This window comes from Halichoerus grypus, chromosome 13 (genome assembly GCF_964656455.1).
Source record: "Halichoerus grypus chromosome 13, mHalGry1.hap1.1, whole genome shotgun sequence".
NCBI classification, from domain to species: Eukaryota; Metazoa; Chordata; class Mammalia; order Carnivora; family Phocidae; genus Halichoerus; species Halichoerus grypus.
This window is the reverse complement of record NC_135724.1, coordinates 68815840-68830106: the sequence shown is the minus strand read 5'-3', so window position 1 is coordinate 68830106 and position 14267 is coordinate 68815840. Positions and strand designations below refer to the sequence as shown.

At 55.5% G+C, this 14267-nt stretch overlaps 1 protein-coding gene across 1 annotated transcript in view; it reads left to right on the top strand.

Moving 5' to 3' along the window:
- BCR (BCR activator of RhoGEF and GTPase) overlaps positions 1-14267 on the top strand; it is a 119777-nt gene that overhangs the window by 58689 nt on the left and 46821 nt on the right. Inside the window, exons 2-4 of the mRNA XM_036077897.2 lie at positions 4348-4529; positions 8681-8785; positions 9117-9302. Of these exons, the coding sequence (XP_035933790.1) occupies positions 4348-4529; positions 8681-8785; positions 9117-9302 (473 nt within the window). The remainder of the gene's footprint in view (positions 1-4347; positions 4530-8680; positions 8786-9116; positions 9303-14267) is intronic.

Sequence of the window (14267 nt, the reverse complement as noted above, 5' to 3'; positions counted from 1 at the left end):
TCCCTGAATTTTTTTTTAACAGGTGTTGTCCTTGAGGTGTGAGAAGTGGATGTGATCTGGGCTGACGGGGACTTTTTCATCCCACTTGGCAGGGATGGGGGTGGCTCCCTTTTTTCCTTGCATCAAAGACTAGATTTTAGATTCGCAGAGTGCTGGGATTGTAGCTGCTAAGCCGACTGGCATGGAGAGGAGGAGGTTTTGGATTTCACTGTGCACGTCCCTTTTCCACGATAAGCCAGCCGCTGTCTGCCAGCTCTGGATGGGCCTCGTTCCCCCCGCCCTCCTCCCTGCTGGTTAGCTGCTCTGTAGATGAGCCCTCATTCCCTGAGCCTCTTGTAGCTGTGGGATCGCAGGCCCACCCCCTCTGAAACCAGTATTTGCTTTCAGCTTTGGGTAGAACTTTGCAGGAAGCACCAGGCTTAACTCGGCCACCAGAAGGCCCAGTCCTTCGAGGCAATGAGACCCAAAGAGGTTTTCCCACTGGATATTCCTGATAGAAGAGGGGAGAGCAAGGCCCCTCTCCCACTTTGCTCTGGTTCTGGGGAAATGGCAGCTCCCAAAGCCCCCCCAGGAATATACCTGATGCTTGAGGAGGTATGGGGACCCCAGGAGGGAAAAACTGCAGTGTGAGAGAAAGGTCCCGTGTGCCGCTTAGGAAAGGAGGCTTTCCTCCTTGCCTGTCACATTTGCATTGGAGCAGGCTGGGGGTTCTCGATTAGCTGGGACGATGGGCTGAAGCTCCCCGTGGAATGTAGCCCAGCAGTGACCAGCCATCCGGAACCCAGACTTAAAAGCGTCAATTCCTCGGACATCGGTTTGGGGAGATGTGTCAGAGTGGGAAACGGCTGGGTTCTGAGTTGTCCTGATCCTCATAGTTACCCCGTTGGGTCCGGCTGTGGAATCTGGTTTCTCAGTCTCACCTGGTGGAGGTAAAGTGTCCACATCACAGTCAGTGGCCCCACACAACCCTGGCCAGCAAACCTGCACCAGGCAGTTGGTTTTGCATGGGGTTTTAATCAGGATGTTACTAAGCTAGCACTTCGTTTTGCCAATGTGGACTCTTGCAGTATTTGGAGTGAGCCCTGGGCTCCCGAGTCTGACCCTAAAGTTCTTACTTGGGGCATCACTTGGTATTAATTTGACCTGGGACACGAGCTCAGTGTAGTCATAGGCATGAATAGTTTAAAGTTTCTTAGGGAAGCTGTGTGGGCAGTGAAAATTCTGAGCTAAGGTAAAAGCCAGGTCCAGAGGAGAAGTGGGAAGCAGAGGAAGGAAGCTGTTGAAGGAGGTGAGGTCAGGAGGTAGGCAGGGCTTGGCTGGCTGACCCTCACAATGACATAATGGACCCAGCCTCCATCCATTTAGTTTAGTCCACACACCTGTTTATAAAGTCAGGAAAACGGAGACACGGACACCTTAAGTGACCTGCACTAATTCTCACAGGTCTGTAGCAACCTGGACAGGACCAGAGCCTCACTTCTGGGAAATTCACACCACAGCTTGTAGAACTGGCCCACCTGCCCCCCGCCGCCCCGCCCTGCCGAGGACGTGTCCTGGGTTGCCGAAATAAGAGTAACGACCCCCGTGGCTCAGGGGGATCATTCAGACTACCTGTGAGGAAGGCATCTGGCAGCCAAAGTCTTCTGTCCAGGGCCCGGACTGCCCTTGGAAGCAGCTCCCGTGAAGGGCAAGTTTTCAGTAGGGGCTGCTATGATATAAGGTTCATATCATGGATGTTGAGTGAACAGGAAGTCCTCTGTGTTCACTTTGGTTTAAAAAAAAAAAATCTGGGGCGCCTGGGTGGCTCAGTCGTTAAGCGTCTGCCTTCGGCTCAGGTCATGGTCCCAGGGTCCTGGGATCGAGCCCCGCATCCGGCTCCCTGCTCAGCAGGAAGTCTGTTTCTCCCTCTCCCACTACCCCTGCTTGTGTTGCCTCTCTCGCTGTGTCTCTCTCTGTCAAGTAAATAAATAAAAAATCTTAAAAAAAAAAAAATCTGTGATTCCCCCAAAAGGAAGTGGACGCTGAAGTCAGACCTGTTTTGGGGATGGAGTCTGGGGCTAGAGTTCTGTATGAACAGGGTTTGTGCTTTTTAATACATTTAAACCCTCCCCATCTGTCCTCAGGGATGCTGGGCAAGAGCTAGTTGAATGCCTTTACAGATGCCTAGGAGAAGAGACAGAACTTGGCCTTGGCTTCTGACTGTCCTGGTAGGACAGTGCAAACCCCAGCAGGGCTGAGCATTGATAGCCCACATGGTGATGGTACCAGGAGCCCCCAAGGTAGCCCATGGATTAGGGAGATCAGGGGACCTCAGTACAGCTTGTTAGGGGACAGGGTAGGAGCCCCCCCAGCTCTGAGGGTCCCCCAGCCTGTCTGCTAGCCTCTGCTGGGGCCCTCCTGTGGACACACACAGCAGCAGAACGCGGCCGAGCCTGTACGGGGACAGCAGGGACGCAGTGGGGGTCAGCAGGACAGCACAGTGCCAGGCGTCAGCTCCTGCTAGTGCAGCAGGCTCAGCCCTGCTTCCTGCCGGAACCCCTGGGAAGCCTTTGCAGCCACCAGGGCCCAGACCTCCCTGAGTGTCTCATTCCGTGGGTCTCTCTCGTTTTTGAAGCTCCCCAGGTGGCACTAACATGTAGCCAGGGCTAAGGACACCTGTGAGAGGGCATGTGACCTGCTGGCCTCCGGACGTGGAGGATGTGGGAGAGGCAGAGGTGTGAGGAAGCTGGGGTGTGGGTGGATGAGCCGCACCGGGCATGGCAGCCCTCAGAGCTGGCTGTGGTGAGCACCTGCTCACTGCAGCCACGGCACCTCTCGGCTGCCGCGTGGAAAGAACTGGAAACAGTCCCCCTCTAGAATTGCTGGGTCGCCTCTGGAAGCCTGTGCCTGCCTGGCCCAGGTGGTACGGGGGCCACCAGCACCTAGAGCTTGAGCCCCAGACTGGGTATGCTTGTCGGAAGGCGGTACATAAACACTGCAGAGGCCACCTGTGGTGGTGACGTTTGGACAAGGCTGGTTGCTGGTGAGTCGTGGTGAAGGTGACGTAACCCCATCAAGATGACCTCTCGGAAATCCCATGGGCTGTGAAGGCGCCCTTTGGAAGCAGTTAAGAAGTGACCCTCACACGAGGCTTGGAGCAGACTGGGCCCTTGTGGGTTAATGTCTTGGTGAGGATCCACTGAATTAGAACAGTTCTGAAAACAGAGCTACAGAAAGGCAGATGAGGGACGTCTGCGTGGCTCAGTCAGTTAAGCGTCCGCCTTCGGCTCAGGTCATGATCCCAGGGTCTTGGGATTGAATCCCAGATCAGGTTCCTCCCACTGCCGCTCATGCTCTCTCTCTCTCTCTATCTCAAATAAATATATTTTAAAAAAATAAAAAAGAAAGTAAAGAAAGGCAGGCGAAGGGGTATGGGCTTTGTGATTTAACCAGGGAGGAAGGGCAATTGTCTTCAGGTGCCTTTAGGATGGAGGGGTTCTTCTCTATAATAGATTGCCCCGAACAGCAGGGAGCTGGCTATAGGGTAGGCCACTCTGTCCTCACAGGGATACTCAGACTGGAGTAAAGGTGGCCTAGGATCTTTTTTTTTTAAAGATTGTATTTATTTTTTTGACAGAGAGAGACACAGCGAGAGGGAACACAAGCAGAGGGAGTGGGAGAGGGAGAAGCAGGCTTCCCGCCAAGCAGGGAGCCCGATGCGGGGCTTGATCCCAGGACTCTGGGATCATGACCTGAGCCAAAGGCAGACGCTTAACGACTGAGCCACCCAGGCGCCCCTGTGGTCTGGGATTTTGCCAGACCAGATGGGAAGTGGGCTGAGAGTCAGCCAAGGGACCAGGGTGGAGTGAGAGGAAGGGGCTACAGTGCCCTTTCCCTGGGTTGGGCCTGGCAGGCCTGGGGCACTGCTCACGGTGGCCGGGGCTTACACTTGAACTGGCATCATCTGTGCTCTTCGCCCCATCAGATCCCCATGGACAGGTGCACAAGGACCATCCCTGATAGCAAGATGCTAGCTAGCATTTGGGGTCCATCTTTCTGTAGCGGCTCAGGCCCACCCCCAGGGCAAGCACAGATGTGCCCCAGACAGTGTCCTTGCAAGCCTAGTCTCATCGTCTGGGGAGTGTGCCACTCTTTTGGCCCTACCTTGCCTTTGGTCTTTGCTCAGCTGGTTGTGAAGGTGAGAACCAGGTGAGGTCAGCCTACCTGAGGTCCTTGTTCAACACCTTTGGGTGACAGACATCATCAGCCGAGTGCCTGCTGGGACAGGTGGGGTGTGGACCTCCCAGGCGGCTGGCCCTCCAGCCCCCTCTCCCTGTCTCTAACACAGCTGCTTCTCCACACACACAGATGCGTCGTTTGGAACGCCACCTGGGTACAGCTGTGCTGCGGACCGGGCTGAGGAGCAGCGCCGGCACCAGGACGGGCTGCCCTACATCGATGACTCGCCCTCTTCCTCACCCCACCTTGGCAGCAAGGGCCGGGGCAGCCGGGACGCGCTGGCCTCGGGAACCCTGGAGTCCACCAAAGTGGTGAGTCCCAGGGTGGTAGGGCCAGGTGTGGAAGGGGGCTTGGGCTTGGCTCCGGCCTGCTGTCCCTTTCCTGAAGGCTCCCTGAAGCACATCCACTCTCTCAGGGGTAAGTAGCAAGTAGGTGATACCAGGAGCAACCAGTGGTTGAAGTCACCAAAACGCCTTCGTCATTCCCCCATCTGGTGTGCACCTGCTGGTCTGGAGACAGCCTTCTAGGTGCTTGGAGCAGGGAGATGATGGAACTGGCCGCTGAGCGTGGAGGAGGCAGGTAGCACATGCTGAGGCTGAGAATGCCACCACCAGCCTACCAGCTGGACATGGTGGCGGCCGCCGCAGTGGTGCTGAGGGGCGGAGGAGGGGGCAGTGTCTGGGCTTCTGTCTCTGCACTGCACGCAATGCACTTGCTCCTTCATGGCAGAAGGGGTGCTCCTGATGACTCCATCCCTTTGACCAGGGTCTTCCCCTTGGAGTCTCATTGTCATTAACAATCCTGCTGTCACCTCCACTTTGGAGCATAACAGATACCTTCCCTCTTTTGCTTGTTTCTGGTGATGTTCCCTCCAGGTTTAAAACAAGAGAGGTATCTGCTTTTCTCCATTGTTGGTAGGAAGTGCGGGAAGCATATCTTTTCGCTGCGGTTTCTTCTCTGCTGGGCTGGTGCCTTCGCTGCGGGATTGCTTCTTATTTATGCTTTTGTGATTTCTGAAGACCCTGGTGCTGGGCAGGCTTCTTGTTCTGAAATGTGAGGTTGGGAGGGAAGCCCGTGTGTAACACATACACATACCTGCCTCATGCAACTTTTTTTTTTTTAAGATTTTATTTATTTATTTGAGAGCTAGAAACAGAGAGCACAAGTGGTGGGAGGGGCAGAGGGAGAGCGAGAAGCAGACTCCCTGCTGAGAGGGGAGCCCAATCCCGGGACCCTGAGATCATGACCTGAGCCCAAGGCAGACGCTTAACTGACTGAGCCACCTAGGCGTCCCGCTTGTGCAGCTTTTTTTCCGACATCTGGTTTTGCTGTTTTGCAGATTAGGAAACAGGTTCAGAGAGGTGAAGTTACTTGCTCAAAGCCACACAGCTACCAGATTTGAAGCCTTCCTGAGTCCTCAGATGGCACTCTTTTAACTACCTTGCCTTTCTCGGTGCACTCCCTTGCTTCCTGCTTCACAAGCATGATCTGGTACAGATGGGGATCTTTCTGATCCTGAATAAGTAGGCTGAGGCCTAAACTTGGGGCAGGTCTGCTCCAGGAGGCTGATCCGTCCTCCCTGTGCAGGAGCCCCCCAGCTTGGGTCCTTATGCAGAGGCCAGCCCCTGGCCCTCTGCTGGCTGGGCTCCGGGATGATGGCCAGCCCTGTTGCCAGTGAAGGCATGGCCCCTGCCCAGAGAGAAAGACAGCGTCCTTTGTCCAGCAAACTGGCTGCCAGCTCCCAGCTGGGAGCAGCCCACCCCTTCACAGCCGGGCTTTTATACCCTGGTCACCCTGGTTCCCCCAGGTTGGGGCTGGAGGTAAAATGCATTCCCTGCCATCCATAGTCCTGCCACTCGGTTCCAGCTCCCGCCCTCGTGGGCCTGGTGGTGGTTCTGTTCCCCTGGGTCCCTCTGTCAGCCTTTACCCCCTTGTCAGGCCCAGTTTGTTTTTATCCGCTCTTTCAGCCTCAGGTCTGTGTGGCTTGTTCCCTTTGCTACCACCTGCCCCCTCCCCAGCAGAGGCAGGAGGCCTGCTTTCCAGCTGGCTGCCTCCTTTTTCCAGTTGCCCTTCTCCTCTGGCTTCCTCTCCACCAAGATCTCCCTACCACCATGGCCCTGACTGGATTCACGTGCCCTTTCCAGAACTGGCATGTGCGCAAAGCAGGGTTATAAATAGCCCTGGCCCCAGCCCCGCCCTTTGTTCCCTCATCTTCTGCGTCTCTTTCCCACCCTCTCCTTTAAGATGCAGTTGGCTGCTTCTGAGCCGACCCTGTCAGCCCCCAGCCCAGCACATTCCCCGGGCCAGACGATCCCCGGAGCTGGCCGCGCCCTTCGGAACAGGGAGGGCTGGAGTTGGCGCCGTCCTGCCTGCACTCTTTTTCCTCCCAGCTTTCCAGATTGTGTGGGTGGGAATGAGCCGCACCGCCACCCACGTGAGCACCGGCATCTCGTGCTGGGTGGGGCTCTGCCGTGTCCCGGCGCTCACAGTAGCGGGATTGTTCCTCAGGACACAGCAGGGCTGGGTGGGTGGCTGCACCTCCCCGGGGAGCCTGCTGTGTCCTTCACCTTTACATCTTCCCTCGCTTGGGGCACAAATGGCCCCTGGACACGGCGATGGGAAGCACATTCAGGGTCAGCTGAGAGCTTCTCCAGCACGCGGCCACCATTCCTGGTGTGACCTCAGTGGGCTGAGAGGAGAGGAGGCGTCAGGGTCCCCTACCCTGCATGTCTGTGCGCCACGTGCCGTAGACTTGCTGACCATGGTAGCACCCCAGGCCCTGGCACAGGCCAAGCTCACGGTTCTGGATCCTGGCACCAGCTTGTCACACAGACAGGGTTTCCAGAAGGAGCACTCAGAGCTTTGCAAAGACACAGCCAAAAGTAGGGCCCAGCCAGGGGTTCTAGATGTATTCGTTGGTTGGTTGGTTCATTGTGTCTTCACGGAGCACCTGTGTTCCAGGCACTACGCTGGCACAGGAAGTTTCGAGCTCAGGCACAGCATGACCTGGAGCTTTCTGCCTGTGGAGCCGCTGCCCACTGTGCCCTGGGGGAGAGGGAGTTCTATGTGGGGTGGGACCTGAGTGTTCTTTCCCTGGAGTGATGCTTAGCCATCATTGTGGTGGCCGCTCCCTACACACGCATGAGTACACATACACACCTGGGCGTGCACACATGTACACACATACGCATGCACCTAGCTCATGCACACTAAGAGATTCCCAGAGCAAAGTGGTGGTTCAGGAAGACTTTTGGATGGTCCCAGTGGGCAGTGAGGATGTGGTACAAGCCCCAGGGACCCAGAAAGCAGAAGCAGATGGGACATGGGGATCGGGCCTTCCTTCCCCAGTTTACACTCAGGCAGCTGATGCTCAGAGCAGGAGGGCAGTTGCCTAAGACCGTGGCACTCACCGGGCAGGCCTGGCTCCGTGGCCCTGTCCCCCAACTCCTGGCCCTGGGTGCTTCCCGCCAGACCAGCAATCTATACCATAAAGTGCCTCCGTTCTGCCAGTCCAGGGAAGTGAAAAGGGCAGCAGGGTCAGGGGCACACAGAGGGGCCATGCTGGGGGGTCCTGATTCTAGGCTTTGTAGAGACACCATGAGGCCTGAGCTGGCTTTAGGTCCTTTCTGGAACCCGGTGGTTCTCACGTAGGGGTGACTTGGCCCCAGAGGACATGTAGCAACATCTGCAGACATTTGTGGCTGTCCCAGCCAGGGGTAGGAGGGGGTGTTGCTCCTGGCATCTGTTGGGTGGAGACCAGAAATGCTGCTCAAGGCCTCCAGCATCCAAAAGAGAATCCTCCAGCCCTAGATGTCAGCAGTGCCGAGGGCCAGGAGCCTGCCACAGATCAGTGATCTCCCCTGAGAGTGGTTCAGCGAAGTGGACCACAGGGATGGCCCTCTGGTTCTACCACCCAGGGCTGCCACAGTGTGGTTGCTCATGTTCACCCACAGGTGGGAAACCAGTGGCAGAATGGGCAGGGGTATTACACCACTTTCCTCCGTGGACTACAGTGGGGCCCATTGGCACATGGGCGGGCCATGGGCACAGCCCATCTCTGATACCAATTCCCTCGCTGGTGGCCAGGGAGCACGTGGGGGGCGTGGCCAGGGAGTCACACCGCAGATTTCATTGCCCTTGTCATCAGCATTTGTGTTAGTTTACGGGGCAGCTGTAACCACAGACCAGGGGGCGGCCTTGCCCTGACTGCTCAGCTTCACACTGTCCGTTTCCCATTGTCAGACCAAGGGTGGCCCTCGGCTTTGCTAGATGACCCCCCAGAATTTACAGTGGCTATGAGCAAGTGGTTGACTTGGCGAGGCTCCTGTGCCCCCCTTTATTTCCACACGGAGCCTTCCCCAGAGGCTTGACCTCAGGTTGCTAATAAGCAGGCCTTCCTCTCTGAGAGGGGCCACCTCAAGTGTCATCCCCCGGGTCCGACCTTTGTCTGTTTCTCCTGCAGAGTGAGCTGGACTTGGAAAAGGGCTTGGAGATGAGGAAGTGGGTCCTGTCTGGAATCCTGGCGAGCGAGGAGACTTACCTGAGCCACCTGGAGGCACTACTGCTGGTGAGGAGGGGGTAGGGGCTGAGCCGGGCAGGGGCACTCTGCTCCCGGGTGGGGGGGTCCCAGGTCCCAGGGCAGCAGTCCGAAGGCAGCCCACCCTCCCTGGAGAGTCATTCCACCTCTGTAGAAGCTGGACCTCCCCATGGGGTGGTGGACACGAGCATAAGATGGGTGCCAAACCAAGCTGGCTTAAAATTTTTATTTTTATTGGAATTTTAAAAGAAAAGCACGTATGTCACGTGACCGTGACTTTCTGTGGTCGGGCCATGCACCTGAAAAATGGCGAGCCCTCTCATCCGTGCCACTCTCACCTGTCGCCTGTGCCCTCTTCCAGCCCATGAAGCCTTTGAAGGCTGCGGCCACCACCTCCCAGCCAGTGCTGACAAGCCAGCAGATCGAGACCATTTTCTTCAAGGTGCCCGAGCTCTACGAGATACACAAGGACTTCTATGAGGGGCTCTTGCCCCGCGTACAGCAGTGGAGCCACCAGCAGCGAGTGGGGGATCTCTTCCAGAAGCTGGTGAGTGACTCGGAACAGGGGCATGGCAGCCTCCCAGGAGTTTGCGGCTCTGCAGGGGTCAGGCCTCTCCCTTGACCTGCCGGCGTGTGTCACCAAGGGCTCTGGGACACGGAGCCCTTATTTTAAGTAGGCTCCACACCCAGCGTGGGGCTTGAACTCATGACCCCAAGATCAAGAGTCGCATGCTGTACCGACTGAGCCAGCCAGGTGCCCCTGGAGAATTTTTTTTTTTTTTTTAAGTGGCGTGGGGAGGAGAGACATGGTCAGTAAAAGGTAGTGGGAAAAGTGCCCCTGGAGCCCGAAGGACAGCCCTGGCAGGGGGACGAGCCATTGTGTGGCCCTTGGCTCCTTCCAGCAGCTGTTTTCAGAACCTGGAGGCATATTTAATGCTGACTTTGACAGTGACACCCTCATGCCTTGTAGGAATCAAGACTGGTTCTTACGGGCAGGTGGTTTGTGACTGCAGAGTGCGGACCCAGGCACAGCCTCGCAATGAGAGGCGGTCTGGCTCCCAAGTGGTGGGGCGCAAGGGGGCCCCAGGTGCCCATCTCACCTGAGCTGAGGCACCGTATAAGGCAGGTCTTGTCCTCACCACCGTGGGGGTGAGAAGATTGAGGCGCTGTGGGTCACTTGCTGGGACTGTAATCTTGGCTTATCTCTAAAAAGAGTGCTTTTCCTGCTGCCTTCAGGGGCCATAAAACTGAAGGGCACAGGTGATGCTGGCTGGATGACAGGATAAGAATTTCTGAAAGGCCTTATTGAGCCCGTACTGACCAGGAATCTTTTTGGCAGAGGTGGCTGTGGGTCCCGGTTCAGGTGCCAGAGGCGGAAGCACCCTCTCTGGACAGAAGGGGCCCACTGTGAAGGCAGGTGAGGGGCCTCTGTGGCCCTTTGCTGACCACAGGACCCAAGAGGAGCCAAGGATATGGCTTTTAAAAAGTCAGTGGTACCAATAAAACCTAGCAATCAGATGAAAGAGGTTGGCAGGCCCCTGGGCACTGGCCAGGCCACATCTGGGACAGGGATTGGCTCTTTAAAGCGCTTCTTTAACCAAGATGTGGGTCAGTTAAAACTTGTCCAATAGGAGGAAACATTTAAGGCACCCGCAGGAGGAAGGAGAAAACTCAGAAGAGAGCTGTCCGATCGATGTCTGTCTTCCAACATGTGTGGAAAGGAGCCCCCGCCTCCTTTGCAGGTCTAAAGTGTGGAGCCGGTCAGTGTCTCCAAGTGGAGGTTGTGGGAGAGGGGCGTCTGGGTAGGAGAGCCCAGGAGCTGTCCTGGGAGTGTCACTGAAGGCAGGTGCCAGGCAAGCCCCTGTGACAAAGGTTCTACCTCTGAGGATCCCTAACCTGTGTCCAGGGGGTCCGGGCCCCCTGGACACATGCTTTTGTCCTGGAGCCTGCCCTCTCCCAAGGGAAACCAGCCTCCAGGGGTAGAGGTGACCCAGGGTCGCAGGCCCCTTCCGAATACGCAGAGCACAGCCCCCTGGGCTGCCCAGACTTCCAGCTGGCCCAGACCCAGTCCTTGCCTTGGCTCACACCTGGGTTTGAGCGTTCCACTCCAAGGTGTGGCCTTCCTCTTGGCGATCCCCTCTCTCCACTGCCCTGGGCTGCAGACACCTTGGACTCCAGGCTGGAGCGAAGATCCAAGAAACACATGAAACTTTTCACTTTTTTTATTCAGATTCCCAAGTGAGAAGTAGGAGGCTATGTTGGTACAGACCCCTCATCTTTGAAGTGCCCCTTCCCCTGTTTCTTCCTGTGTGAAGTGTCAGCAGGTTTAAACCTAGTAGATTTGGCTCAACTTGCAGCCCTCCTGAGAATTGGAGAATCGTGTTGTTGAGAAGAAACTGCACCCAGCGCTCTTCCCCAAATAACATTCTGACATCACTCAGAAACTTCGCTTTCAAATTTTCATAGTCTGATGAACACCAGAATTTGGGAAGTTTCCTCTGGTTTCCCCGGTGTCCTTGAGCTACCTTTGTGGGTCAGACGCTGCAGCAGGACTAGGGAGAGAGGTGGGGCCGCCTCGGGAAGTCGCGCCCCGGAACCATGTGGAGAGTGTTCATGTGCGCCGCCCAGCTGGGTGCTGGGGCTCCCCCGTCCCTTTCTGACAGCACAGCGAGGTCGACCCAGAGTCACCCCAGCCGTCGCACCTCCCTTTCCCCCAGGGTTTGTGAGCCGCGTCTGGTAGCTTGCCTCCCCTTCTTGCGGGAACGTACCGGTTACGTGCCGCTTCTGGGGGTCTGTTCCTGGCTGAAATTTTGTCAGGCTGCTCTTTTGTTTTTCTAAATATTTCAGACTTCCAGAGAGGTGCACAAATAGTTCAAGAACTGCCATGTGACAGAGCCACCACTTGTAACATTTTGCCAAATTTGTTTTATCTTTTCCTCTCTCATTTTTATATATGCGTGTGCATGCATGCACACATAATGTGCACTGAGTAGTTTGAAAATAACTTGCAGATAGATCTGCCCTTTTACCGCAAATACTTCATTGTGTATTTGCTAAAAACAAAGGCAAGCTCTTCCATAATCTCATCGTACAATGATCACATTCAGGAACTTTCACAGTGGTGAGGCACCGTTACCTTATACGCAGTCCATATGCAAACTTCTCCCAAGTTAGCCATTGGGACATTGAATATAACCAAAGAATATTCTTTTATTTTTTTTTAAGATTTATTTATTTATTTAAGAGAGAAAGCATGAGTGGGAGGGGCAGAGGGAGAGAGAATCTCAAGCGAACTCCACACTTGAGCGCAGAGCCCGACACGGGGCTCAGTCTCACGACCCTGAGATCATGACCTGAGCCGAAGTCAAGAGTCGGACGCTTAACAGACTGAGCCACCCAGGCATCCCCATCACGTTCTTTATAGCCACCTTCATTGTCTGATTCAGGATCCAATCCGAGGTCACAAGATGGACTCAGTTTTCACATCTCTTTAATCTTTTTCAGTCTGTACCAGTTCCTTGGCCTTTGCTTGTCTTCCACGGCCTTGACATTGTTTTGAGGGGTACTGGCCAGTTTGGGCTTGTCTGATGTTTCCTCAGGAGTAGATTCAGGTTCTGCGTTTCTGGTGAAAACAGAACAAACCATAGCAGTGATGCTGTGTCCTCAGTGCCTCATATCAGGAGGCGCGTGATCTCCACTGATCCATTATTGGTCCGGCTCTGTTTCGGATTGGCTAAAAATGTGAGATTAGATTGCTTGGCACTTCGCAAAAGCCACGTGGAAGATGCGAGCTCCTTGGGGAAAGGGAGAAGAAGTAATGGAAGGGTTCTCCTCTCTTGGACCTCGTATCAGTTTGCTGGGGCTGCTAGTCTGCACAGCTTGAACAACAGAAATCTATTTCCTCACAGTTCTGGAGACTGGAAGTCCGAGATCAAGGTGCCGGCAGGGTTGGTCTCTCCTGAGGCCTCTCTCCTCGCAGGGGGCTGCAGTCTCCCTGTGTCTTCACGTGGGTCCCTCTGTGGGTCTGTGTCCTTATCTCTTACAAGTGCACTAGTCATGCTGGATTAGGACCCACCCTAACAACTTCATTTTAGCTTCATCACCTCTTATGCCCTATCTCTAAATATAGTCGCATTCTAAGGTGCCAGGAGTTAGGGTTTCACCATGGGAATTTCGAGGTGACGCATGTCAACAGTAATGTCCCCTCAGGGCTCCTGACCACGTTATGTGAAGCAGCACCATAGCTTTTACCCCTGCTCTGTTCTCAGACGTCTGCTGTGTGACGTGTTTGTTGACTTATTTATTGTATCTCTCCTGCTCCTGGCCCCACGGTGTCTGAGGGATCTGCAGCTATGCTGACGGTGCCTAAAGCAGGTCTTCATTGTGGGGGTAGGCGCCCAATGAGCAGCAGAGGAGGGCGAGGAGGAAGTGCTCTAGGTCTGACCGTTGTCCGGATTGGTGTGTGCGGATGCAGTGACTTGTCAGGGTGATCGGTGCAGTAGGGGCCAGGCGGGGCATCCATGCAGCCCCCACAGGGAGCGGAGCCAGAGACCAGACCGTGCCAAGGGCGCCTGGCTTACCCAGCATCTGGGATTGTCATCTGAAGAAACAAAATTCAATATAAATGCAAATGCATATAGAAATAAAATTCAGATTCAGCACAGAACAAACACCAGGATCAGCTAAAGCTTTAGGCTTCCAGCCCCTGGTCGGCTGCAATGGGAAATCCTGGCTAGCGGGTCGCCGGGGTCCTCCATTGCCCTCCCCAGGCCTGGCTCTGCTGGTACAAGATGAAGGCTGGTTTCCCCTTGGCTGCCTCTGAAGGTGACCTGGGGCCCAGAGGTGGTGGCGGCTGTGTGGCCCCCCCCCCCCCCACACACACACACATCCATGGAAGTTGTCACTCAGTTGGGTATCTGATCAGGAGGTTATGTGAAGACCATCTATTAATACCTTTGGTTTGACAAAAGACAAAATGCCTCTCGCCTTGCATCTGGCAGCCAACAGGTCTCCCACAAGCCAGGTGTGAAGTGTGATAGCTGGACCCCCTTGCCAGGTTTGGGCTGGGCTCATGCCTAGACAGTGGGAGCCCCTCTGCTCCAAGGGCAGCTAGATTGCATGGTCCTCATGTGTCTGAAGGGATCGGGCAAGAGCGGAGCACTGTGGCCGTCCTAGGCCGGGGGCCGACCTCCCTGTCCACTATAGTCTCCTGCGGCCAGAATGAGAGGGCGCCACTCCATCCCACCCATGTCGACTCTTGTCTGCGTTCGCGGACAGCCTTGGATTTTAGCCACTGCTGGTGGCACTGTGTATATGAATAGGGCGGGAGGAATCAGCAGCTGTGCAAGGGAGTCGTTACCTGCCGGGGGCTGTGAGTCACTTCTCAACGCGTCACTTGGAAGAGGGAAGCATGCTCAGTGCGTGGGGAGGGGAAGCAGGTGGGAGGTGACCGACCGCAAGGAAGAGCGGAGGTGATTGCAGCCCTGTGCTGTCTGCTGCACCTGCGGTTTCT